This window comes from Oncorhynchus kisutch, linkage group LG10 (genome assembly GCF_002021735.2).
Source record: "Oncorhynchus kisutch isolate 150728-3 linkage group LG10, Okis_V2, whole genome shotgun sequence".
NCBI classification, from domain to species: Eukaryota; Metazoa; Chordata; class Actinopteri; order Salmoniformes; family Salmonidae; genus Oncorhynchus; species Oncorhynchus kisutch.
This window is the reverse complement of record NC_034183.2, coordinates 47,709,329-47,737,276: the sequence shown is the minus strand read 5'-3', so window position 1 is coordinate 47,737,276 and position 27,948 is coordinate 47,709,329. Positions and strand designations below refer to the sequence as shown.

The 27,948-nt window shown below is 43.5% G+C and overlaps 1 protein-coding gene across 12 annotated transcripts in view; it reads right to left on the bottom strand.

The window, feature by feature from the left end:
- LOC109897251 (bromodomain-containing protein 4) overlaps positions 1–27,948 on the bottom strand; it is a 55,690-nt gene that overhangs the window by 5,264 nt on the left and 22,478 nt on the right. For 9 of the 12 annotated variants that reach the window (XM_031833821.1, XM_031833824.1, XM_031833825.1 and 6 more), the window contains 16 exons: positions 21,911–22,346; positions 18,204–18,341; positions 17,726–17,861; positions 15,889–16,277; positions 15,013–15,414; positions 14,647–14,775; positions 13,851–14,129; positions 13,311–13,525; positions 9,215–9,594; positions 8,798–8,905; positions 8,236–8,528; positions 7,527–7,755; positions 6,674–7,137; positions 2,010–2,322; positions 1,655–1,761; positions 1,030–1,192 (listed from right to left, as the gene is read on the bottom strand). In XM_031833821.1, coding sequence (XP_031689681.1) covers positions 1,030–1,192; positions 1,655–1,761; positions 2,010–2,322; positions 6,674–7,137; positions 7,527–7,755; positions 8,236–8,528; positions 8,798–8,905; positions 9,215–9,594; positions 13,311–13,525; positions 13,851–14,129; positions 14,647–14,775; positions 15,013–15,414; positions 15,889–16,277; positions 17,726–17,861; positions 18,204–18,341; positions 21,911–22,346 — 4,181 coding nt within the window. The remainder of the gene's footprint in view (positions 1–1,029; positions 1,193–1,654; positions 1,762–2,009; positions 2,323–6,673; positions 7,138–7,526; positions 7,756–8,235; positions 8,529–8,797; positions 8,906–9,214; positions 9,595–13,310; positions 13,526–13,850; positions 14,130–14,646; positions 14,776–15,012; positions 15,415–15,888; positions 16,278–17,725; positions 17,862–18,203; positions 18,342–21,910; positions 22,347–27,948) is intronic. The other 3 variants (XM_031833819.1, XM_031833820.1, XM_031833817.1) reach the window with 2 other exon arrangements.

Here is a 27,948-nt window from a genome sequence, read left to right as displayed (position 1 = left end):
GTTCTTCCATACACAGTACACCCCCCATATAAAATCATACACACTAGGGCTGGGCAATATGGCCAAGGTATTTGACACGATTTGATGTTTTTGAATCATATAAGTTCTAAATTTGCTTTATGAGTAGTGCATGACCCTAGGGTGGCAACATATATTCTAAGTGTTTTTAATGTGGCTTTCTCCATTCTGATAGTTTTGTACTGTTTAAATCCAACTTTTTCCGAGTGAATTTCCTGCTCTCATTTGAGATAATTTCCACACTGCCACATAGGGCTGCACGATATGGGCAATACATCTAGGCCTTGTTTTTAACCAAATGTTAACTTGCGATTTAGATCAAAACACTTTGAACGGTTGTAATCATGGAAATATAATGATTATTATTATTCTATAGTTAGAATACAGTGTTTGACATAACGAATGAAAATGCCAAAGAGTTATTTGTGACAGAGTAGACAACCAAAGTGTTGGTCAGTGTTTTCCAGGGGACCCTATAATCTTTGGCTACATTAAATGTTTACTATTACTTTTACCTTTGTGGATTTATATTAATAAGCAAAGTGGAAAGGAGCTTTGTTGTCATTCGACACCTTGTTGTATCTGCTGCATTGACTATGCAGTCTCATGGTCGAAGCATTAACTGCGCTACTTGATTGACAGGGGGCGGGGCTTGGTGAGAGAGTGAGAGCAACGACTCAAGTAGCGGAGTAAACTATAAAAGAGGACGTTACACACGGCGGAGTGGCGTATCACATTTAACATACCAAACATTGAAATGCCATTATAGAAGTTAAAGTAAAAACCCAAACCGGTCAGTGCATAAATACCAGTATATAGTAAAATACAGTATAACGCCCAGCCCTAACACACACACACACACAGTTTTGTTTTGCTATCGTTGTGGGGACCAAAGAATTGATTCCTATCCTATTTTCCCTAACCCTAAATCTAACCATAATACTAACCCTAAACCCCAAAATATATTTTTTCCCTTGTGTCAGCAAGGATCCCCCCCACAGGTGTACTCACTCTGCTGTGTGTGACCTGGTAGAGAGGGCTTGCTGTGGCAATCTATGTGTTTGTGAGGGTCTTGTCTCATGGCTGGGCTGAAAGGCTCTCCTCCTCTCATCACTGGAGAGGGAGGCAACTTCTCTTCTTTCAAGCCTACCAGGGCCGGGGGCGCACGCTGCTCCTTCAACACACAGCACAAAGCCGGACTGGGTTAAAGGCACATTCTGGAAGATGTTCTGCTGTTCAATGGTCGTTTCGATGAATGATATTCACCCATTAAAAAACAGACTTAAGATTGTGGCTTAAATGCTTGCTGTCCCTTCAACAAGCACATAGAAATAGGTTAACGCGTACATTCCCCACACAGAGGCTCTATCGAACTTCACAAGGCACAACCAGACAAGACCAGGGATTCAAATAGTATTTGTTTTCATTTAAATATGTTCAACTTTTGATTGAGCCGGCCTGGAGCGCACTTTATTTAGGACTGGTCTATTAACTCCATTGTGCCAGGCAAGCTCAAACAATCCAGTGAAGCACTATAGTACTTGAGAGAAAACAAATATTATTTGAATGCACGTTTTCTAAACAGATCCAGATGCAGACTGACAGAAATAGAGACCGACACACACACAATACTCACTTTCTTGGGCTGCAGGTTGTGTGGCGGAGACTGGTGCGTTATGGGGGGATACTGGGGGAGGTGGGGGGAATGCATCATGATGGGGGAGGGGTTCTCCCTCAGGTGCCCTGTAGGCAGAACAGGGCATGATTAGAAACACTATTTAGTCGGATTCAAATCCTACAGCAGTGTCCTAACATACCGAAACACACAACGTTCTAAATGGTCTCTTTTGCAGTCACGCTGTATAGATTGCTATGTTACAGTAATGTAGTTCCTGAGACAAAACACACTTCCAGGTTTTGTGAGATCTGAGGTCTTCCAATAAATTGATCAATCAACCAATTTAATCACTCAATCAACACTTGAGTCTCACCGCTGTTGTATGGATCAGCCTTGATCTGTCGAGGGGAGAGGTGTTGCTGGATGATATGCTGTGCTTTGGCGGAGGACTGCATGGAACCCTTGTGTTGCCCTGCAGCGGCGTGCCTGTCTGACTGACCCGTCTGCTGCGCCCCAGGCCCCTGGGAGGGGTAACCCATCTGTGCATGCTGCTGCAGGTGGCGGGCTACCTGGTGCGGGGGTAGGATCTGCTGGGCCTGGCGCGGGGGGGGGGTGGGTTTGGACTGGGGCTGGGGAAGCTGGACTGAGAGCTGGGGTGGCTGAAGAGAGGGTTGGGAGGGCTGGACCTAGGATAGGAGGATAGGATCAATTTAATGTCCCAGAGGGCAAATTTGACTAAGACACACAGTGAGGTATAAGAAATAAACAATGTACATTACACACTCAACGTACACAATACAAATATTGGGATATTGGGATTGAGAACAATGCAGCAAAGGCAGCAGCAGAATAGATGAGGAAACAGCCCTTGCCTTAACCTCTCTGGGATATGTGGGACGGTAGCATCCCACTTGGCCAAAAGCCAGAGAAAATGCAGAGCTCCAAACTCAAATAAATTCCTAATCAAAAATCTAACTTTCATGAAATCACACATGTAAGATACCAAATTAAAGCTACACGTGTTGTGAAGCCAACTTGTCAGATTTCAAAAAGCCTTTTCAGGGAAAGCAAACGATGCTATTATCTGAGGATAGCACCTCCATAAACAAAAGAGAGAAAACATTTCAACCCTGCAGGCGCGACACAAAACGCAGAAATAAAAATATAAATCATGCCTTACCTTTGACGAGCTTCTTCTGTTGGCACTCCAATATGTCCCATAAACATCACAAATGGTCCTTTTGTTCGATTAATTCCGTCCATATATGCCAAATAAATGGACATTTTGGGTGCGTTTGATCCAGAAAAACATTGGTTCCAACTTGCGCAACGTGACTACAAAATATCTCAAAAGTTACCTGTAAAACTTTGCCAAAACATTTCAAACTACTTTTGTAATACAACTTTGTATTTATTACAGTAAATAATCGATAAAATAGAAGATGGGATGATCTGTGTTCAATACAGGAAGAAAACAAACTGAAGCATGCTTTCTGGTCACGAGCCTCTATCAAACAGTACACATGAAGTGACCCTCGTTCAAGATGGCCGTGCTTCTTCAATACACAAAGGAATAACCTCAACCAATTTCTAAAGACTGGTGACATCCAGTGGAAGCGGTAGGAACTGCAAGCAAGTCCCTTAGAAATCTGGATTCCCAATGAAACCTCATTGAAAATAGGGTGACCTCCCAAAAAATCTGAATGGTTTTCCGCGGGGTTCAGTTTTTTTTTCTTTCTGTTTTTTTACTCACATACATGATTCAAACAGTTATAGAAACTTCAGAGTGTTTTCTACCCAAATCTACTAATAATATGCATATCTCATCTCCTGGGGATGAGTAGCAGGCAGTTGAATTTGGGCATGCTTTTCATCCAAAATTCCGAACGCTGCCCCCTATCCTAGAGGTAAAGCCCTACATTTTTTTCCCGGGGGGGCTCAGTTGGTTGAGGGGCAACTCTTGCGAGGATCTTGGATGGTTGGTGGCCTGGAGGTTGGGGTCTTGGGCCAGTGGGTCGCTGGTTCGGGTCCGTGTTTTAACTTGGTGGGAGATCTGTCGACGTGCCCTTGGGCGGGGTCCTTGACCCCTCCTGTGGGTCGCTCTAGACGGGAGACTGTTAGATGACTGAATGTAATGTAAAGGTTGAATGGCGTCACTGCAGGCAGATTGTATTAAAAAAAAAAATAATTTAAACAATTCCAGACAGAATAACCTACTGTTTTTTGACGAACTCCAAGGTCTTCTGATAATACTAGACCCTTGCGAATCGACATCCCTGTGTTTTGAGAGAAATGTCTGTTTGACAGGTGTTGCTCACGGATTGAGGAAGAAAACAATAACTGATTCGATCAAATGAACGAAGTGCTGCGCATAGCCTATATACGAAGGGCCTGAATGTATCAACGTTCACAGTGAAGGCTTTTGTTCATATGTTTTGTAGGAATGGATTGAATATTGCCAAATGCATCAGCAAAAAAATTATTTGCCTATTTAATGTAACCCTTTCCGTTAATAGATTGCAAAGCAGCATACAACTGACCTAAACCTTTGGAAAGGATAAGTTCACTTTCGCACCCAAGTGCACTGTTTAGCTCACATCTGAAGGCTGGGGGACATTTAGGACATCTACTGCAGATTGCAGGAAAAAATTATTACGGGGCAGTTTGGAAAAAAGTCATCCCGCCCGAATCGTCCTCTGGAATAACTATAATTGATTCTTCAAAGTAACCACCCTTTGCCTTGATGACAACTTTGCACATTATTGTGGACTAGTGTGCAAATTTGTGGAATTAATTAATTAATTTATTCTTAATGCGTTTGCACTAATCAGTTGCGCTGTGACAAGGTAGGGCTGGTATACAGAAGGTAGACCTATTTGGTAAAAGACCAAGTCCATATTACGGCAAGAACAGCTTAAATAACAAAGGAAAAACGACAGTCCATCGCTACTTTAAGACATGAAGGTCAGTCAATCCGGAAAATATCAAGAACTTTCAAAGTTTCTTCAAGTGCAGTTGCAAAAACCAAGCGCTATGATGAAACTGACTACCACAGGAAAGGAAGACCCAGAGTTACCTCTGCTGCAGAGGATAAGTTCATTAGAGTAACTGCACCTCAGATTGCAGCCCAAATACATGCTTCAGAGTTCAAGTAAGAGACACATCAACTGTTCAGAGTGCGTGAATCTGGCCCTCATGGTCAAATTCCTGCAAAGAAACCACTACTAAAGTACACCAATAATGTTTCTTGAGCCAAGAAACCCGAGCAATGGACATTCGACCAGTGGAAATCTGTCCTTTGGTCTGATGAGTCCAAATTTGAGATTTTTGGTTCCAACCACCATCAGGCTGTGTAAGGGCTGTTTGACCAAGAAGGAGAGTGATGGAGTGCTGCATCAGATGACATGGCCTCCACAATCACTCAATTGATGGTTTGGGATGAGATGAACCGCATAATGACGGAACAGCAGCCAACAAGTGCTCAGCATTTGTGGGAACTCCTTCAAGACTGTTGGAAAAGCATTCCAGGTGAAGCTGGTTGAGAGAATACCAAGATTGTGCAAAGCTGTCATCAAGGCAAAGCGTGGCTACTTTGAAGTATCGAAAATATATTTTGATTTGTTTAACACTTTTTTGGTTACTATATGATTCCATGTGTTGTTATTTCATAGTTTTGATGTTTTAACTATTATTCTACAATGTAGAAAATAGTAAAAATAAAGAAAAACCCTTGAATGAGTAGGTGTGTCTAAACTTTTGACTGGTACTGGATCTAAATAAATAAGACAGATCTTGCTTCTGTTGAGTGTTTAATAGCCTACTGATTCCAAGAGCACCAAGTCTCATGAAATGGCAAAATGTCTGATAACAGCCAAATCTGTGAAATTGCTTTTTTAATGTTTGCTATAATAAAGGCTTTATAATTTTCTTGAGTTAGAACAGACTGGTATTACTTATTTAGTGTTTACGCTGTCACAAACCGGCAGAAAAATCTAATTTTAATCTAACACAGCACCTGTTTGTCATGGATAATATGTGCGTAGTTCTCGCTCCTATACCCTCCTTTTTCTTTATCTCCTTCTCCTTATTATTACAATTATTATAATAATAAGTAATGTTGTTATCCTTAGAAGGCTTTGTAGAGTAGCCTTGTACAACCACAATCGAGCTTTAGGACTAAGAGCGTGTCCTGTTCAGTCTTAATACGGTAAATTACTTAGGCCTATATTTTAATATATAGTCTAATCAATCATTTATTCGTTCATGCCATCACACGAGACATTCATGCTTTGAAATGAAATCAAGCAGTTTTGTTTTAAAATTAAATAAAAGGGAGCTTTGGATAACTAACCTAAACAAGAAATAAACCGCAATTCACAAATGCATGCAACTGTTTTTAGCCTGCTGTAATAAAGGCTTTATATATTATTCGTTAGAACAGAGTCTCTGGCACAGTTAGTGTTTATTTTTAAGTTTATTTTTCACATCATCCGCATCCATTTTGCTGTCGATATTACTGCGTTTATTTTATTTTAACCAATGAATTGATGTGATTATGATAGGCTATAGGTCAGGCCCTATTTGTCACATACATGCGATGCTTACATGTGTCACGTAAAGAGAGAGCAAGGGTTGAGGGAATAGGGAAAGTTTTTCCTAAACCAATTTGGGATTTCGGTAACAGAACTTCTGTCAGAAACAAGTAAGAAACTATATGGCTGTAATGATGTTGCAGCTTCAGCACAGACAGCTCACATAAACACTTGCTGTGCTGTCTTTCTCTGCAGTAGGGAGGAGAGCGAGACAACGTGCGCCAGTCATCTATACTCATCAAACCGTGTGTATCAGACAAGCTCAGTGCGTACGTAGTTGATTTTATTTAAACACATAGGTTGTGTCTGCCCATATATGGAAAAGTAGGTTTAAACATTTCAACAAATGGATTGGTCGAAAGAACCATTCATTCGACCAATATTATTTTTTTGTCGGGGAAAGCCCTAAACTATATTACACACTCAACGTATACACAATACAGACCTGTACAGACTGCAGTAGGGGAGCCTGGTTCTGTTGTTGTTGGCGAATCTGGAGAGACTGCATGATCTGCTGGGGATTGTGTGGTTGTTGGCCAGGTCTTCCCTGGCTCTGTCCCTGCTGGAGCTGTTGCAGGTAGAGATGCACCTGGCTGAGGGGTAAGGGCGGAATCACCTCCTCATCGTCCTCCAGGAGCATCTGGGGGGGCAGGGAGGACATCAGGCCCTGAGGGGTGAGGGTGGGGGGGGAAAGGGGCCGCTGCTGCAGGGACTGGGGGGGGGCGGGGTGGAGAATGTGGGGCTGGAGGTGGTGCTGGGGTGGAGGGGCTTGTGGCTGGAGCTGTTGTTGTTGTTGTAGTAGTAGGGTTGGCTGGGTCGCTGGTTGCTGCTGCTGCGGGGGTTTGGGAGGTAGAGCTGCTGCCCTGTGGCTGGGTCGAGATGGCTGCTGGGGCAAGGCGTTGTGCAAAGCTACATGTGAAGAGGAGGAAGGGAAATAATGAGAAAAGGTGGTTAGGAGAGTCATGATGGAAACATCACAATGGAAAAAAGTCAAAGGACTGCCTAGTTAATCTAATCATAGGTCAACAAATTCTTAGAATAAACTTTTAGGAAGCCTTCAGATAACCCAAGACCAGCTTATTGCAGAATGGGTTCAAATATTGTTCTTTCAAATACCTATCTTGCGTTCGATCGCTCCTGCCCAGTGCACCAGATGGGTGGGTTTGGCAAATGATAGACTTTTCCATTGGTCCCATTTCGCCAGGCAAGCTCAAATCAACCATAGTATTGGTATTAGAAAAAAATACGAAAGACTATCTGACCTCAGGCAGGTCTGGCTTGAAGAGGCCGGGACTTACCTGGGTTAGGGTTGGGAGGGTTGGGGTGGATGGGGTGCTGGTTGAGAAAGGGGTGCGTCTCCGGGGACACCGGCCCCACTGCCGAGTGAACGTTGAGGTGGGGGGGCAAGGCAGGCGACGAGGAGTGGTGGTGCTGGGACAGGTGCATGAGTGGCTGCTGGCCGAAGTGGGGCAGCAAATCAAACGTGTTCTCCAGCAACTGGGAGGACTCCAACGCCGTGACCGTTACCTAGGCATTAAACACACGCACGCACCATCATACAATGAACTTCACTGCTGCACTTTTTCAAATGCTTTTTTAGTCATTTGTAAAGTCCCACTGTACAGTCCCCATCCAATCAAATCGTATTGGTCGCATACACATATTTAGCAGATGTTATTGCGTGTGTGAGTAGTGCCCCACTACATGTTTTCTATATCGTCTTACTGCTGTTTTTAAGTCCTGTAATAAGCTTTTATGAAAACAGACAATAACATTCTATCATGTCGTATCTTTAAAACCACATATGAAATAAACATTCAAGCTTTGTGTTTTTATCCTGGATAATGGATCATGTATGCAATGTTAAGTATCTTAAATAAATCCTTGTGTATTTTCCTACTAGCACTGACTTTTCTGACGGAACATGTACTTCCGACTGTTAAATATGTCTCCGGCTGGGGCAGCCTACTACTTTTAGTTCTCATAAATTCAATCAATCAATCTTACCGGGGGAGGGGCCATGTAGGTGGCGGGGGAGGGGTTATGGTGCTGTTGTTGCTTCAGGTGGATGCTGGGCTGCAGGACAGGACCCTGGGGGTGAGGGTGGCCCTGGGGGTGAGGGTGGCCCTGGGGGTGAGGGTGGCCCTGGGGGTGAGGGTGGCCCTGGGGGTGAGGGTGGCCCTGGGGGTGAGGGATGCCATGGGGGAGGGGCCCAGCTCCAGACATGGTATGGTGGAGATGGGGCTTCTTCCCTTCGTTGGTCCCATGGCCTTTCTTCTGTTTCTGTTTAGGAGGGATTCCTGACAAGAGAAGGCAGAGAGGAGATCCTGACTACTGAATTAAGCTTTCGTCTATCAATTCTGAATACGTGATAAAAATCTGTTGTTGACCACAGCCACAATGTGAGATTGTTAAATATTCAGGTATTGACCATGATATATGCATGAGGTAAATAATATGGGGCACATGCGAAATACCTCAATGTTACACTTCAAACCAAAGAAGATAATAAAGGCTTAAAAACAACATTTGAGGAGTGAAATGAGAAGGGCTTAATGCATGTCCCTACCCTTCTCCTCATCACTGTCTGAGGAGCTGGAGTCGCTGCTGTCGGAGTCAGAGGAGGAGCTGGCCTTGATCTTGGCGGCAGTCATGGCCTCCATGGTCTTCTCTGCCACTATAGGAGAGGGCGGCACATGACTCGACATCTTCTCAAGACACACTAACATGTTAGGTCAACATAAAACTACATTGCTAAGACAAAGTTAAAGGAAACCGCTTGGCAAAATGATAAAAAGTGACCTAGGCGCTAAAGGAAAGCTGTGGAAAAGATATCAATACCTCGTTATTCATGTTTTGTAACCGTAATTTCGTGATTGATTTGAATGAATTACGCAACATCATTACATTTCAAATTATTTGTAGGAGGTTAGGGAGTTTCTGTTTGGCCACAGGGGGAGGCAAAGATACGCATGTTGAGACTCACCAGGAACCTTCTTCTTGTTCTTGCGGAGGCACGATGACACGTATCTCTCCAGCTCTCTCAGCGTGGACGGCTTGAGCGTCTCAAAGTCTATCTCGATCTCGTCGGGGTTGGAGTTCTTCAGCGAGGGCTCTCTGGACTGGATGATGTGGACCACACGACCCAGCTTGTCGCCGGGCAGCTTGTTGATGTCCAGACTCAGCTGCCTCTTCTCCTCATACGACATGGGCCTACCCTTCTCCCCGGGGGCTCCAGCTGCAGCCGGGTCATCCTCCAGGCCCTCCCCCAAGCCCGACACGGGCTGCAGAGCTGGGGGCTGCAGCACTGCCTGAGGGCCCAGGGCTGCAGAGTGGTTGTTCTTCACCGCACCTCCCTCCTTCTTACTGCAAGATCAGAGCAGAATATATAAACTATCAGTACAATTTCAACTGGAAGAGAATAACCTTTGTCTCTATTCCAATGTCCAAACAAGCATACTACTTAGAATGAAGTAGTTTCCTGGTAACTGAGCTAAACGACTACCACCCCGCCCCGTAGCACTCACTTCCGTCATCATGAAGTGCTTTGAGAGACTAGTCAAGGACCATGTCACCTCCACCCTACCTGACACCCACTACAATTTGCTTACCGCCCCAATAGGTCCACAGACGACGCAATCGCAACCACACTGCCCTAACCCATCTGGACAAGAGGAATACCTGTGTGCGAATGCTGTTCATCGACTACAGCTCAGCATTTAACACCATAGTACCCTCCAAACCCTGGGTCTCGACCCCACCCTGTGCAACTGGGTACTGGACTTCCTGACGGGCCGCCCCCAGGTGGTGAGGGTAGGTAACAACATCTTCACCACGCTGATCCTCAACACTGGGGCCCCACAAGGGTGTGTTCTGAGCACTCTCCTGTATTCCTTGTTCACCCACGACTGCGTGGCCATGCACGCCTCCAACTCAATTAGAGGTCGACCGATTAATCGGAATGGCCGATTAATTAGGGCCGATTTCAGGTTTTCATAACAATCGGAAATTGGTATTTTTGGGCACCGATTTTTATATATTTTTATACACCTTTATTTAACTAGGCAAGTCAGTTAAGAACACACTCTTATTGTCAATGACGGCCCAGGAACGGTGGGTTAACTGCCTTGTTCAGGGGCAGAAAGACAAGATTTTCTCCTTGTCAGTTCGGGGGATCCAATCTTGCAACCTTACATTTAACTAGTCCAACGCAATAACGACCTGCCTCTCTCTCGTTGCACTCCACAAGGAGACTGGGTGTTAAGCAAATGCAGTAAGCCAAGGTAAGTTGCTAGCTAGCATTAAACTTATCTTGTAAAAAACAATCAATCATAATCACTGGTTAACTACAAATGGTTGATGATATTACTAGATATTTTCTAGCGTGTCCTGCTAGAAATCTAATCTGACTGAGCATACAAGCATACAAGTATCTAAGTATCTGACTGAGTGGTGGTAGGCAGAAGCATTCATTCAAACAGCACTTTCGTGTGTTTTGCCAGCAGATCTTCATTGTGTGTCAAGCATTGCGCTGTTTATGACTTCAAGCCTATCAACTCCCGAGATGAGGCTGGTGTAACCGAAGTGAAATGGCTAGCTAGTTAGCGCACGCTAATACAGTTTCAAACATTACATGCTCTAAGCCTTCTAGTAGTTGTTCCCCTTGCTTTGCATGCTTCGAGGGTGGCTGTTGTCGTTGTGTTGCTGGTTCGACCCCACAGAGGAGCAAGGAGAGGGACAGAAGCTATACTGTTACACTGGCAATACTGAAGTGCCTATAAGATCATCCAATAGTCAAAGGTTAATGAAATACAAATGGTATAGAGGGAAATAGTCCTATAATTCCTATAATAACTACAACCTAAAACGTCTTACCCGGGATATTGAAGACTCATGTTAAAAGGAACCACCAGCTTTCATATGTTCTCATGTTCTGAGCAAGGATCTGAAACGTTAGCTTCATAGCACATATTGCACTTTTACTTTCTTCTCCAACACTTTGTTTTTGCATTATGTAAACCAAATTGAACATGTTTCATTATTTACTTGAGGCTAAATTCATTTTATTGATGTATTATATTAAGTTCAAATAAGTGTTCATTCAGTATTGTTGTAATTGTCATTATTACAAATAAATAACATGTAAAAAAGAAAATTGGCCGATTAATCGGTATCAGCTTTTTTGGCTCTCCAATAAAATCGGTATCGGCGTTGAAAAATCGTAATCGATTGACCTCTAAACTCAATCATCAAGTCTGCTGACAACACTACAGTGGTAGGCTTGATTACCAACAACGACGAGACGGCCTACAGGGAGGTGGTGAGGGCCCTCGGAGTGTGGTGTCAGGAAAATAACCTCACACTCAATATCAACAAAACAAAGGAGATGATCGTGTACTTCAGGAAACAGAGGGAGCACACCCTTATCCACATCGACGGGACAGTAGTGGAGAGGGTAGTAAGTTAAGTTCCTCGGCGTACACATCACGGACAAACTGAATTGGTCCACCCACACAGACAGCGTTGTGAAGAAGGCGCAGCAGCGCTTCTTCAACCTCAGGAGGCTGAAGAAATTCGGCCTGTCACCAAAAGCACTCACAAACTTCACCGCCTGGTACGGCAACTGCTCCGCCCACAACCGTAAGGCTCTCCAGAGGGTGGTGAGGTCTGCACAACGCATCACCGGGGGCAAACTACCTGCCCTCCAGGACACCTACACCACCCGATGTCACAGGAAGGCCATAAAGATCATCAAGGATAACAACCACCCGAGCCACTGCCTATTTATTCACCCCGCTATCATCCAGAAGGCGAGGTCAGTACAGGTGCATCAAAGCAGGGACCGAGAGACTGAAAAACAGCTTCTATCTCAAGGCCATCAGACTTTTAAACAGCCACCACTAACATTGAGTGGCTGTTGCCAACAGCTCACTTCAATAATGGAAATTTATGTAAATTGATGTAAATCTGTATCACTCACCACTTTAAACAATGCCACTTAATATGTTTACATACCCTACATTACTCATCTCATATATACTGTACTCAATACCTTCTACTGCATCTTGCCTATGCCGTTCTGTACCATCACTCATTCATATATCTTTATGTACATATTCCTTATCCCTTTACACTTGTGTGTATAAGGTAGTAGTTGTGGAATTGTTAGGTTAGATTACTTGTTGGTTATTACTGCATTGTCGGGAACTAGAAGCACCATTTCGCTACACTCACATTAACATCTGCTAACCATGTGTATGTGACAAATAAAATTTGATTTGAAGTAGTGAATTCTAAATAGTATGCTAGAAGATGGGCATTGTAATGTAGCCATCTCAGTAACATCTCTGTGAAATGCAGAAAGAGCAGAGGGAGTATACAAATCATGTTACCACACTTGCCGTGGAAATGAGACAGAAGCTTATAAATGGCTTAGAGGATTAACAACAAAACAGCTTCAGTACTTTTATAATGTGCCAATACAATCCATGCGCTCAGCAAATTGTGTGTCCCCTTGAAAATGTCACAGGTCCTGACTTCTGTAAACATTTTTTATTTTACCTTTATTTAACTAGGTAAGTCGGTTAATAACAAATTCTTATTTTCAATGACTGCCTAGGAACAGTGGGTTAACTGACTTGTTCAGGGGCAGAACGACAGATTTTTACCTTGTCAGCTTGGGGATTCGATCTTGCAACCTTTCGGTTACTAGTCCAACGGTCTAACCACTAGGCTACCTGCCGCCCCAATGCCACACCTAAGACAGAAATTCCCATAGCTGTGCATTGTACTGATGGAGAACCAGGTCAGTGCAGTACAGATGGGTATATGACAAACCAGGATCACTGAGTTAGCCAGCTAACTTTAATAAGCAACTGGAAATAACTCGTGATTTTCTGTTTAATTAAAATAGCTGCATTTCAATATCTTTTCCACCGTTTTTGAAATCAATTTGCCCATTTAAGCTCCTCTTAAAAAAATTATTCAGGCAAGTTAGCTGGCTAACTCCTAGGTCCTGCTTTGTAGCATACCCCTCCTCTCAGCTTGGCTCAGTAGTGTGAAAAAGCTATTATTGTTCCAACCTGGGTTTCTTGGTCTTCTTGGGCAGGAGCTCCTTGTTGTTGCTGCTGCTGTTGTTGTTCTTGGTCTTCTTGGGGAACTGAATGGCCGGCTCCGGGATCTCCTCCACCGCTCCTTTCCTTTTGTGCTTGTCTTTCTTCTTCTCCTTCTCTTTTCTCTTTGGTTTGCTGGCCTGTGGCTGCGAGAGGGCCGCCAGCTGCTCGTGGACAGCTTTGAGCTGTAACAGACAGACAGGAAACCAACGGTCAAAAAACAATGGATAGTCATTGACTGGACATCACCAAATATTCCAGGGGTCAGAAAAGACACAGCACCCTTCATCCATCTTCAGGGATTCAATTAGATTTTAAACAACTTTATTTATCCATCAAATGTATCACAAATGGATGTTATTAGTGCCAAAAGAGTTAGGAGGGGGTTATGGTTCATTTCAATAATGTATGATGAATAGAGATGTCACCAGAGAGGCTGGAATCCCTCAATCAGGGGGAAAAATCCAATCCTATTTTGCATTCCATGTTGTTGTTTCGGTCTTTCCTCACCTGTTCTTGTAGCTCGGCCAGTCTCTGGGCTCTCTCCTCCTCCAAGTCGTTTGTGGAGGATTCCGACTCAGAAGACGAATCACTGGAGCTGTCCGAGGAGGAAGCAGGGTGTTTGACCGAGGAGGCAGGACCTAGGATGGAAGAGGCAGGGTTTAGGATGGGCGGCGGCTGGGCCTTGATGATGGGGGTGGAGGACTGGAGCAGCACGGGGGCAGGAGCCGAAGCCAACATCTCCTCGGGCTCATCTGGCATCTTGGCGAAGCGCATCTCAAACACGTCCTGTTGGAGAGAGAGAGGGAGGGAGAGGACATACTCAGTTTCAGAGTCTGGATAGAGAACAGAACTGGGTGGTGTTCAATCGGGCACACCGTAGCAAAACTAGTTGCAATGGAAAAGCAAACATTGGCGTTCTGATTTTGGAAAAGTTCAGGAACCTGAATTTCACTCGGTTTCAAAACGTATTCTCCCTATTGAACAACCCAGATTTCAAAGACATCTGCTGCACCAGTAAAACACAGAAAATAGTTTGGCAAACAGGTACATGAAAAAGTTACAAACAGGTACATGAAACAGCCTAAGCTCATGTGGGCATTTGTTATGAAATAGATTTTTGTGACTTAACATTTATCTCGCATATACCTTACATGTTTATCTGTCACACGTGAACGTTGCCATTTATATATTTACTATACATCTTTATCTCATCAGACTTGCCACAACTTAAGTTCCTTCTGGAAAATTTAAGTAATTAAATATAATTATGAGGGTATTATTTACCGTGTTAGAAGTGTATTACCTGTAGTCTGCGTGCCATAGCCACCACCTCGTGGTCGGGTGGGTTATACTTGTAGCAGTTAGAGAACATTAACCGCACGTCGGCAGCAAACTCCTGGGCGTCTCTGTACTGCCTGTTGTCCAGCTTCAACTACAAACACATCACAACATGTCAACAAAACCACGTCACAATGTTGGAATCCTTTTAGAGGACAAGGACATCCCTTAGAGAGCTACACTTCTTCAGGCTTTCCTGCCAACCCTAATCCAACATAGGGCTCTGGTCGAAAGTACTGCACTATGGGCCCTGGTCAAAAGCAGTGTACTATATATCGGGAAAAGGGTGCAATTTGGGACACACCCATAATTGTGTTCCATTCAAACCCACCTTGACGGTGGCAAGGTCCATGGGGTGTTTGATGATGTCGTGGTAGTCGTGCAGCCCCAGCATGTCCACGTTTACTGGCTTGTAGAAGGGCCAGGCGTAGGCCGCGTGCTTCTTATGTAACATGTCTCGGACCAAGCTGGAGCAGTACCGTAGCTGCTCCTGCTGCTTGGGGCTATGAGCCCCTACCCCTGGTCCTCCGGGTCCCCCTAGACCGAGACCTATCCCAAGGCCCAGGTGGTGCTGGGAGTCTGGAGCCTCCTTCTTGATTAGCTTGGTGGGCCTGGCGCTTTCACGTCGCGGCAGCGTCTTCCCCGACTTGGACTCGGCTGGAGAAGACTCACTCAGCTGGTCGTTGGCCGTGGGGGTGGTCGTGTCTGCTTTCCTCTTCTGGCTCTTTCTCTGCTAGAAGGGGGTATAGAGAAATAAGGGGCACAGGGAGAGGGACAGAAAGGGGAAGGAGAAGAGGCAGAGTATGAGAGGAGAATGTGATTGTTTTAGATCAGATGCAAGGTAATACACAGTGTACTTTTGTCAAAAGCATTCTTAACTGCGATTGATTGAGCTTCCTTGGTGCAATGGAACCAATGGAGTAGCCCTAAAAGTGCAAACCATGTCCATTTGGCACTCCAGAGAGGTTAATTTAAAGCTCAAAGTATTTGAAGGAACGCAAATACTATTTTAATCAAATACTATTTGAAGGGTCGTTCATTATGCATCAAAATGGAGAAGAAAAAAAACAGACAAACAGGGAGGGACCACCTCGAAACTCTCATTCATTCTCATTTTCCATTTTGCGCTATAATAAACACAACCCAGTTCTGCAAGCAATATACCCCGCACCCTCCCTGTGCATGCCAAACCCTCCATCTGACTCACTTTGGCCATGGGCACGGGGTTCTGCAGTATGGGGGCAGTGCTCTGGATGGAGGTGGGGGGCAGAGTGGTCTGGGTGGGTGGAGGAGGCACGGAGGTCATAATCGGGAGCTTAGGAGGGGCCTGGAGAGGCAGGTCCGACGGGCCCAGTGAGTAGGGGGCCCCCAGCTGTGGCGCATGGGCATGGGTGTGGACAGGTAGCGTTGGGGGCACGCGGGAGGGCAGGGCCTGCATGAGGGGCTGAGGAGGTAGAGATGGTGGCCCCTGGTCCTGGGTCTGTTGCTGCACTGGTGGTCCTCTGGTCTGAGGGCCTGGGGAGTGGCTGGAGAAGCCCCGTGTCTGGGGGGTGGTGGACGGAGAATCCATAGTCGGGCCTGGCTTCAAGTTCAGACCTGGGAGGGTGTGAGACACACAGAGAGACAGAACAATGCGTGAATGAAATTGAATAAGTAGAACTACAAGAAATCTAAGATGTTAATTAAATGATATCCAGCTCAGGACTCCAGCTATGCATTTGGTTTTCTAACTTGCTAGATAAGTGGCTAGATGTCAAGATCAAGCTTCTTGGTTACAGTAGACATTCAATCCCCTCCTGGAGAAAGATCTAGGGCCCTATAAAATCCATAATACGTAGAATGTGGACGGAAATCACGGAATTCAACAAAATTCTAAAATGCATTGAACTTAGTAGGGAATCAACTAAATGTATTGAAAACGTAGCAATTAATCCAAGTTTACCATAAGACATGAACAGAATGAATCATTGATTTGCATTTCCTGCAACTTTCTGAAGACCCAAGGAAAATTCCGTCTGTGTATGTACGGTGCGCGCATCTACCACTTTGTGCAGCCGTTAGCATGATGCTAATGAAAAGTCTTCTGGTAGATGGAAAGGCTTCCACAAAAACCTTCTCAATTAAACGTTAACTACAAAGTAGCCTATGCTGACTTGGCAGAATGATATCATTATTATTTGCATCAATCCAGTGGATATTTGTTTAGCAAACTCGATCATCACATGTGCCAAAACAACACAGCTAAATAACAGCCTTTTGCTGGTGTGCACTGTAATTAAAGGGGTAAGTTCACCCCAAAATGTTACTTTCTCAAATGTTTCCCCAGACCTCAAGTGGTCTCTTCATGTGGTTTTAAAAAAAAATGTTGACTTCATATTCATCATCTCCAGCACCATCCCAAAATAAACATGTGAAAATCGTGCATTTCTATGTTTTGCAGTAAAAAGGCAGAGGAACATAAGTGTTTCCAATTACATTGTTGTTGCCTCGTGTGATTTCAACCTATTATGAGTAGGCATTGCATACTAATTGTCTACTAATATAATTGGAAACACTTCTCTTCTTCTATCCCTGTTGCCTAAATTGTTGAGCGTAAAAACAAAATTTTTTAAATTGCGTCGCTTGTGTGCACTTACGGTAACACCGTATACACGGTATGGTACAAAAAAGGTATGACGGTATAAAAACGTGGATACCGCCAAACCCTAAATTGAATTAACTTAAATGTATTTTGGTGCCAGTTGGCAACCCATCCCAGGATTATTGACACAAACATACATTATGATGATACACAGTGATAATTATTCCTTTTATTTAGTATGAAAAGTGGAGTTTACACACTCGAAACATGAAACCCCCCCAAAAAGTCACAAGATATGACAAAAGACAACCTGAAACCTACTGTGCAAAGTTTGAGCAAAGGTCCAGCAACTATGGTGGACGCATAACCTGGCCAGCACAGTTCAGTAGGGTATTGGAAACCCCAGGCCAGGAGTGTGTATGCGTTTCAGTGTGTGCCTGTGTGTTTGTGTGCAGTACCCTACCTCCTTCCCGTCGGCCCCGGCCTCGTCCCTTGCCAGTCATGACAGCAATCTCCGTCTCGTCCTGGGGCATCTCAGTAATCTTCTGGAGAAACATCTTCTCCAGCTGCTCAGCCATTAACACTATGTCATCCCCAGGCTTCAGTCATGGGGAGACAGACACTCCATGTTAATACAGTACCAGAAACCAAAGCCTATACATTCCTAGGACCTAGACGTACACAGATCTAGCACTACCTAGGACCTAGACATACATTTATCTAGCACTACCTAAAAAAAGGCATCCATTCTAAAACAGTGTCCATTCTAAAAGTTAGCCAAACTAAATATATGTCTCTGATACTAACTATATGGGGTGTGGTGGTCATAAAATGAACCACCTTATTCAAATTGTCAGGGTTAGTGGTTCCAAGCCCTTTCTATAGATTCTATTTCTATGGTGGTGGTTGACAACAGATACAGTGCATTACTGCATCGTTACCTTGTTGTAAATGTAGCAGTTGGTGAACATGGTGTTGAAATCTTGAATACATTCTTGGGCGTTCCAGTAGTAGCTGTTCTCAAGTCGCTTCTTGATTGTTCCCATATCCATAGGAACTTTAATAATCTTGTAGTAGTCCTGAAAAACATTTTTTTTTAAAGTACAATTCAATTAAAACAAGACAGTCGCAGTCAGACAGAGGAATCTGCCAAGTGTGCATGTTGGGTGCTTGGGTGGCACAGCCACGCATAGAAACACTAGTAGAATCAATAATCAACTCAATACTTCATGTAAAAACAAAAGCTCTTTGGGGTGCAGAGTTGTAAGGGTGTGATTTAGAAAAGGGAAAACTATCACTCACTGGAAATAGTATAGAGACTGTTCTCTCTGCTACCGCAAAGAAAGAGGTACCAGTGCACAAAGTCTGGAACCAACAGGACCCTTAACAGCTTCTACCCCAAGCCATAACACAACTAAACAAGACCGCTAAAATAGCTAATCAAATGGCTACTCAGACTACCTGCATTTACCCTTTTTGCACCAACTGTCATGCACTGACTATGGACATACACTGGACTCTACCCACAGACATAACACAAACAGCATGCGCACACATGCATACAGACGCCACACACACACACGCTACTGTCTATTATCTATCCTGTTGCACAGTCACTTCACTCCTACCTACACTGTGGCCTGTTTATTAGGAATACCACCCCATTCATAAAATTGGTTCACTCCTGCAGACAGTGAGTCACGTGGCCGTGGCTTGCTACATAAATCACGCAGACAGGCATCCAGTTACTGTTTGATTGAATGTTAGAATGGTCAAAACGAGTGACCTAAGCAACTTGGAGCGTGGCATGATCATCGGTGCCAGGCGCGCCAGTTCCAGAAACCTCAGAAACGGCCGGCCTCCTGGGCTTTTCAAGCGTGACAGTGTCTAGGGTTCACAGAGAATACTGCGACAAAAAAATATATGTAATAATCCAGTCAGCGGCAGTCCTGGGTGCGAAAACAGCTCATTGACGATAGGTCCTAGGACAATGGCAAGAATCGTGCAAGCTAACAGGCGGGATACAAACAGGTAATTAACAGCACAGCACAACAGTGGTGGGCAGAACAGCATCTCGGAACGCACAATTCATCGGATGGGCTGTTGCAGCAGACAACCACACAGTGTTCCACTCCTATCAGCTAAATACAGGAAGTAGCGGCTCCAATGGGCACGCAATCACCCAACACTGAACAACCAAAGTGGAAAAACATTGTCTGGTCTGACGAATCCTGTTGCATCATGCTGATTGCAGAGTCAGAATTTAATGTAAGCAGCATGAATCCATTGCCCCAATGCCGCATGATGTCAACGGTACAGGCTGGTGGCGGTGGTGTAATATTTTGCTGGCACACGTTAGGCCCCTCGATACCAATTGAGCAACGATTGAATAATTCAGGTTGTTCTGGAGGTAAACAGGGGTCCGAGTCGGTACTAGATGGTGTCCCTAATAAACTGGTCAATGAATGTATATGTACATCGCAACCTTAATTACCTTGTACATCAACTAGGTACTGGTACTCCCTGTATATAGCCATGTTACTTGGACTCATTGTTTCTCATTATCCATTGTGTATTTATTCCTCGTGTCACTACCCCCCCCCCCCCACAAAAAAAAACATTGTTCTTTATCTTAACTCTGTTAGAAAAGGTCCCGAAACATTAAAATAGTTGGAAAAGGACCGCAAACATCTTTGGGGTAGGAGGCAGTATTGGACATTTTGGATGAAAAGCATGCCCAAATTAAGCTGCCTGCTACTCAGCCATAAAAGCTAGAATATGCATATAATTAGTAGATTTGGATAGAAAACACTGAGGTTTCTAAAACTGTTTGAATGATGTCTGTGAGTATAACAGAACTCATATGGCAGGCAAAAACCCGAGAAAAAATCCCACCAGGAAGTGGGAAATCTGAGGTTTGTCGTTTTTTAACTCAGCCCCTATCGAATACACAGTGGGATATTGGTCATTTTGCACTTCCTACGGCTTCCACTAGATGTCAACAGTCTTTAGAAACTTGTTTGATGCTTCTACTCTAAAGGAGGGGCTCGTAAGAGCTCTTTGAGTGAGTGGTCTGGCAGAGTGCCACAGGCTCAGTCTCGCGCGCTCACGTGAAAGGTAGCTACGTTCCACTTAATTTCTGAAGACAAAGGAATTGTCCGGTTGGAACATTATTGAAGATTTATGTTAAAAACATCCTAAAGATTGATTCTATACATCGTTTGATGTGTTTCTACTAACTGTAACAAAGCTTTTTTGACTTTTCGTCTGAAACTAGTGAACACGCTTTAAAAATGTGGATTACTGGACTAACAAAAGGAGCTATTTTGACATAAATGGACATTATCGAACAAAACAAACATTTATTGTGGAACTGGGATTCCTGGGAGTGCATTCTGATGAAGATCAAAGGTATGCTATAATGCTATTCTGACTAATGTTGACTCCACAACATGGCAGACATATGTATGGACTCTAAGCGCTCTACTAAGATTATAGCATGGTGTGCTTTTTCAGTTAAGATTTTTTAAATAAAAAAATCTGACACCGCGGTTGCATTAACCTCTTGAAACTAGGGGGCGCTATTTTTATTTTTGGAAAAATGACATTCCCAAAGTAAACGGGCTATTTTGTCAGGACAAGATGCTAGAATATGCATATAATTGACAGCTTAGGATAGAAAACACTCTAAAGTTTCCAAAACTGTAAACATATTGTCTGTGAGTATAACAGAGGTGATATTGCAGGCGAAAGCCTGAGAAAAATACAATCAGGACTCTTATTTAGAAAGCTCTGCGTTCCTATGCATCCCTATTGAGCAGTGAATGGGATATCAACCAGATTCCTTTTTCTATGGCTTCCCTAATGTGTCTAGTGTCACAATACATAGTTTTAGGCTTTTATTTTGAAAAATGAGCCTGAACGACAACATTGCGTCAGTGGTCAGCTGGTGGCTCTCAGAGTGATTTGTGCGTAATAGACAAATGCGGCCACTGTTTCTCTCTTTCCTACTAAGAAGCCACCTGTCCCGGTTGTTATATTATCGAATAGATATTTGAAAAACACCTTGAGGATTGATTATAAAAAACTTTTGCCGTGTTTCTGTCGATATTATGGATCTAATTTGGAATATTTTTTGGCGTTGTCGTGAACGCAGTTTCCGGTGGATTTCTCAACCAAACCAAACGTGATGATTCATCCTGAAATTAATTCCACTGCATACATTTATTTAGTCTGAAACTGCCACCCCCAAAAATGTATGCTGACGTCAAAATGAGAGGCATTGTACAACACAAATTCATCAACGTCACTAACCAATCAGAGTATCAAAGCCAATAACGGCTCTGGCCCAACCCTTCTGTATCTGGGACCAATCAGAACGGTCATTTTATAAAATACCAGGGAGAAAAGCAAACCCAGACTCATGGTGGGGAAGAAACACTAGCGTTTGGTCAGAGCAATGTGGATGGGTAGTCAGGATAGGTCTAAAGCAGGCTACACTCCAACCCAAACCTGCTCTGAAGAATATTTAGTGAATTCAACTTTTAAATTAAATAAACTTTCAAAGACTATTTTCAGGTCGTACATTTCTCCTTTTCTAGTCTATAGTGAGACACCACAGCCAGCCAGGCAGAAACACAACACTCACCGGCAGGTTGAGCTTGACAGCATCGACGGGTGCCTGGAAGGGCCAGGAGAAGTGGTGCTTCCACAGGGTCTTCAGCACCACCTTCAGCAGGTACTGCAACTGGTTGGTCTGCCGCTTGGGCTGCGATGAGTTGATGTACTCCGGGGGCGGCGGGTTAAACTCTGGCACGGTTGGAACGTAGGTGGATGGCTGGGGCTGCCCCCCCTGGCTGCTACTACTGCTGCCCGACGAAGACATCTGCACTGTGGTTGCGTCCAGGCCGTCCCCCATTCTTGCAGAGGTGACTGGGGGCGCGGGCACAGGGGCTGGAGCAGGGGTAAGGGTTGGGGTAGGGGCGGCGGAGGCCGCGGGACACCAGTTGTTTAGTCTCGACGGCGGCGCGGACGACTCCACTGAGAGAGCACCGATGATTCCATTGCACTCCTCACTAGGCTCTCTAGGAGAAGAGGGTGGGACAGACAGAAAGAGACAGTCATTAGCATCTCTGTCAGACATACATTGGGGCAAAAAAGTATTTAGTCAGCCACCAATTGTGCAAGTTCTCCCACTTAAAAAGATGAGAGAGGCCTGTAATTCTCATCATAGGTACACTTCAACAATGACAGACAAAATGAGAAAATGTTTTCCAGAAAATCACATTGTAGGATTTAATGAATTTATTTGCAAATTATGGTGGAAAATAAATATTTGGTCAATAACAAAATTTTCTCAATACTTTGTTACATACCCTTTGTTGGCAATGACAGAGGTCAAACATTTTCTGTAAGTCTTCACAAGGTTCACACACTGTTGCTGGTATTTTGGCCCATTCCTCCATGCAGATCTCCTCTAGAGCAGTGATGTTTTGGGGCTGTTGCTGGGCAACACGGACTTTCAACTCCCTCCAAAGATTTTCTATGGGGTTGAGATCTGGAGACTGGCTAGGCCACTCCAGGACCTTGAAATGCTCTTACGAAGCCACTCCTTCGTTGCCCGGGCGGTGTTGTTTGGGATCATTGTCATGCTGAAAGACCCAGCCACGTTTCATCTTCAATGCCCTTGCTGATGGAAGGAGGTTTTCACTCAAAATCTCACGATACATGGCCCCATTCATTCTATCCTTTACACGGATCAGTCGTCCTGGTCCCTTTGCAGAAAAACAGCCCCAAAGCATGTTTCCACCCCCATGCTTCACAGTAGGTATGGTGTTCTTTGGATGCAACTCAGCATTCTTTGTCCTCCAAACACGACGAGTTGAGTTTTTACCAAAAAGTTATATTTTGGTTTCATCTGACCATATGACATTCTCCCAATCTTCTTCTGGATCATCCAAATGCTCTTTAGCAAACTTCAGACGGGCCTGGACATGTACTGGCTTAAGCAGGGGGACACGTCTGGCACTGCAGGATTTGAGTCCCTGGCCGCGTAGTGTGTTACTGATGGTAGGCTTTGTTACTTTGGTCCCAGCTCTCTGCAGGTCATTCACTAGGTCCCCCTGTGTGGTTCTGGGATTTTTGCTCACCGTTCTTGTGATCATTTTGACCCCACGGGGTGAGATCTTGCGTGGAGCCCCAGATCGAGGGAGATTATCAGTGGTCTTGTATGTCTTCCATTTCCTAATAATTGCTCCCACAAGTTGATTTCTTCAAACCAAGCTGCTTACCTATTGCAGATTCAGTCTTACCAGCCTGGTGCAGGTCTACAATTTTGTTTCTGGTGTCCTTTGACAGCTCTTTGGTCTTGGCCATAGTGGAGTTTGGAGTGTGACTGTTTGAGGTTGTGGACAGGTGTCTTTTATACTGATAAGTTCAAACAGGTGCCATTAATACAGGTAACGAGTGGAGGACAGAGGAGCCTCTTAAAGAAGAAGTTACAGGTCTGTGAGAGCCAGAAATCTTGCTTGTTTGTAGGTGACCAAATACTTATTTTCCACCATAATTTGCAAATAAATTCATTAAAAATCCTACAATGTGATTTTCTGGATTTTCCCCCCTCATTTTGTCTGTCATAGTTGAAGTCTACCTATGATGAAAATTACAGGCCTCATCTTTTTAAGTGGGAGAACTTGCCCAATTGGTGGCTGACTAAATACTTTTTTGCCCCACTGTATAGGGTTGCAAAGCTCACTAATTTACCAGTTACCGGAATCTTCAGTCATTTTGGTAAGTAACAGGTAATCTATGGCAACTTTGGTCATTTATACTTGAATAACTTTTTCATATATTGTATACATTTTTCTATATGTGCCCATATTGTCCATGAGCTTCTAGAGGATAGACTGTCAGGTTCAAGAGAAAATAGCTCTTCCAACTGTCTTTTTTTCACAACTGCCATCAGTTTGGTCCTAAAACATGTACAACAAAGACAAAATAAAAGGTGTGCAAAAAAAGAACACTGAAACCCACAATGGTATTCAATAAATTAATGGTTTATATATTTAGGATTATGTTATACAGCTTTTAAAAAAAAGATGAGATTTTTGTAAAAAAGTAATAATATATAGATATTTTAAAGACGTGATAAAGGCACAGAGGGACAGAGCTAATTAGACAGCTGTGATTACCTGGAGTACCCAAAAAAAGCCAATAAATGTAATGATAAAATTGCATATATTCCTTAAAAGTTAACAAAATGAATGGTAGTTTACTGGTAAACTTTGAATGTTTCCAGTAATGTACCCTCCCCTTTGCAACTCTGTGGGTGACTCTGTGGGTGACTCTGTGGGTGACTCTGTGGGTGACTCTGTGGGTGACTCTGTGGGTGACTCTGTGGGTGACTCTGTGGGTGACTCGGCTACAGCTGCTAAACTCCGAAAGGCATGGGATGTAACGATTCACCAATATGTATCGGTCCCCGATTCAAAATGTTTAAGATACAAATGGCCGGTTCACATTGTATTACATTTTCTACCTTCTCAAAATTGAATCTCTTGTAACAACTGATGAGTCCTCTCCTTCAGTTTCGAACTGCATGTAAGTGCGTTAACAGCCATTGATCCAACATATGTAATTTGCTAGGTAGGCTACTGTTATCTATACTCTGTTGAAAATTGTTTCCCCTTAATGAAAAAGTAAACTACCGGAGAAATGTCATCAGGCTAATAGCCTACCTGCTTAAGGGGGCTTACAATATATTTAATTTGCAGTCACTTTAACTCAATTAACCGGTGCCCCCACACATTGACTCTGTACTGGTATGCCCTGTATATAGTCTCGCTTTGTTATTTTACTGCTGCTCTTCAATTATTTGTTATTTATTCTTTTAGATATTTTTCTTAACATTGTTGCATTGTTGGTTAAGGGCTTGTAAGTAAGCATTTCACTGTAAGGTTGTATGTGACAAATAACATTTGATTTGATTTTGATCGTTCAGGTTCACTGTCAGCAATAGTTTAGGTAGTTTTGCTTTAAACAGTCAGTCTATATGGCTATTATTAGATAGAGTAAAATTGATCATTTCACAACGAGGACATCACTTTATGGCCGAAGACAGAGAACACCACTGCTTAAACTTCGAAAAATTCAAAACCATTAGATTATGAGATAGTGAAATCTAAAGTTGTCCTAGTGGAGTCATTAAGTATTTCGAACACTTCTCTTTTTCCACATTTTGTTACGTTACAGCCTTATACTAAAATGGATTCAAATTTAAAAATCCTCTGTCTACACACAATCCCCAATAATGACGAAGCAAAAACAGTTTTTTTTTTTTTTTTTAAATGTATAAAAAATAAAAAACGGAAATATCTTATTTACATAAGTATTCAAAATTGAGCTCAGGTGCATCCTGTTTCCATTGATCATCCTTGAGATGTTTCAACAACTGTAGTACATTCAATTGATTGGCCATGATTTGGAAAGGTCCCTATGTAAGGTGCCACAGTTGACAGTGCATGTCAGAGGAAAAACCAATCCATGAGGTCGGAGGAATTGTCCGTAGACCTCCGAGACAGGATTGTGTCGAGGCACAGATCTGGGTAAGGGTACCAAAATATTTCTACAGCATTGAAGGTCCCCAAGAACACAGTGGCCTCCATCACTCTTAAATAAAATAAGTTTGGAACCAGCAAGACTCTGGCTGCTGTGCCAAACTGAGCTATCGGGGTAGAAAGTCCTTGGTCATGCAGGTGACCAAGAACCCAATGGTCACTCTGACAGAGCTCCAGATTTCCTCTGGGGAGATGGTTGTCCTTATGTAAAGTTATCCCATCTCTGCAGCACTCCACAAATCAGGCATGTATGGTAGAGTGGCCAGATGGAAGCCACTCTTCAGTAAAAGGCACACGACAGCTTGTTTGGAGTTTGCCAAAAGGCACCTAAAGGACTCAGACCATGAAAAACAAGTTTCTCTGGTCTGATGAAACCAAGATTGAACTCTTTGGCCTGAATGCCAAGCGTTACGCCTGGAGGAAACCTGTGCAGCATCACTCCCCATCCAACCTGACAGAGCTTGAGAGGATCTGCAGAGAAGAATGGGAGAAACTCCCCAAAAACAGGTGTGCCAAGCTTGTAGAGTCATACCAAAGAAGACTCAAGGCTGTAATCGCTGCCAAAGGTGCTTCAACAAAGTACTGAGTACTCATGTAAATGTGATATTTCATTATACATTTTTTGGCAAACATTTCTAAAAACCTGTTTTTGCTTTGTCATTATGGGATATTATGTGTAGATTGATGAGGGGGATAATAAATTTAAAAAAACAATTTTAGAATAAGGCTGTAACGTAAGAAAATGTTGAATAAGGGGTCAGAATACTGTTAATTAGTAGGTGATTGCAGAACCAGTGGGGTGGCAAAAAACATAGGTTACATTGCCCCCCCCCCAATCTGATATAGATTAGGGTATATATCTAGTCTCCCTTATGGCTCAGCTCAGGTGCTTACATAGTGCATATACCACAGACATTCACACACACAAACATCAGCTCAGAGGCCCAGCTCATGAGCTCCATCAGCAGCAGATTTTTCTTTAGAATGGAAAATGTATGCGTTTATGCAACAAATTCTGTACAGTCCATCAGTCCAGTTTGCACAGTTTGCGGGTAGAGTACTGTAGTTTCCTAAATGTTTTGGGATTTCCCCATTCTACTCAGCGTGTGACAACAAGACAACACAGATATAACAAAAACCTGGCTTTCCATGGGAACACAACAGTTAGAGCAAATTAAAGTAAGACAACTGAGATCGTAGCCTATGATTCAAAAAGTAAACTATTTCATCTAACATATCCAGGAAATGCATAATTTATATTTTGATGGTAACCTGTTAATAATAGGACCCAGAATTATCAGGTGTATTTTTGCCTCTTCAGAGAACTTGCAGAATCTTTGACCATATTAACCTATTATTCACAACATGAGCAAGTGCGAACTAAAAAAAAAACACTTAGCTAGATTGCTAACTCTAATTATGATAGTGTTGCTATATAGCCATGTAGGCTACTTGATTAATCTAATCAGTAAATGAAGGCTACTCCAAAAACTTTCCAGTGCTAGGCCTAGGCTACTTGATAGGCTTATTCACTGCGAATGGCGTGCTCTGCGGGCACATCAAAACCATAGGCTACCACACCCTGCTCAGGTTGTAAAATGGTGCCATGAACGCAATATTAAAAAGGGGAGAACTAAATTATATACTCACAGAAAGATATGACACCTCACTATAACTAATACAGTAGTTGCTGTGAAAACTGTATTTTTCTCCGCAATTGCATTTTGCGCAACGGTCATATGGTTGTGCTGCTCACGATGCATCTCCCCCTTCTCCGTGCGCAGCGGGAGAAGGGGTGTGAGTGGCTCGCTCATACAGCAGCCGACAGCGGAACAAGAACAGGCAGACAATTTCATGGCAGGAGTCAACATAATGCACAGGCCATTACTGTTGAACAAATAATGGTTTTAGAACAATCTACAAGAACGTTGGGAAACTAAAATCACATAAAATTACAAAACGTATGCTAAATGCGTCAGTAAGAGGAAGGCAATGTGTGTCTAATTTTCGGTTTATCATCCCAGCGCTACCATCATGCCCCAAAACCTACCCACAAAAAAATCCTGCGTCG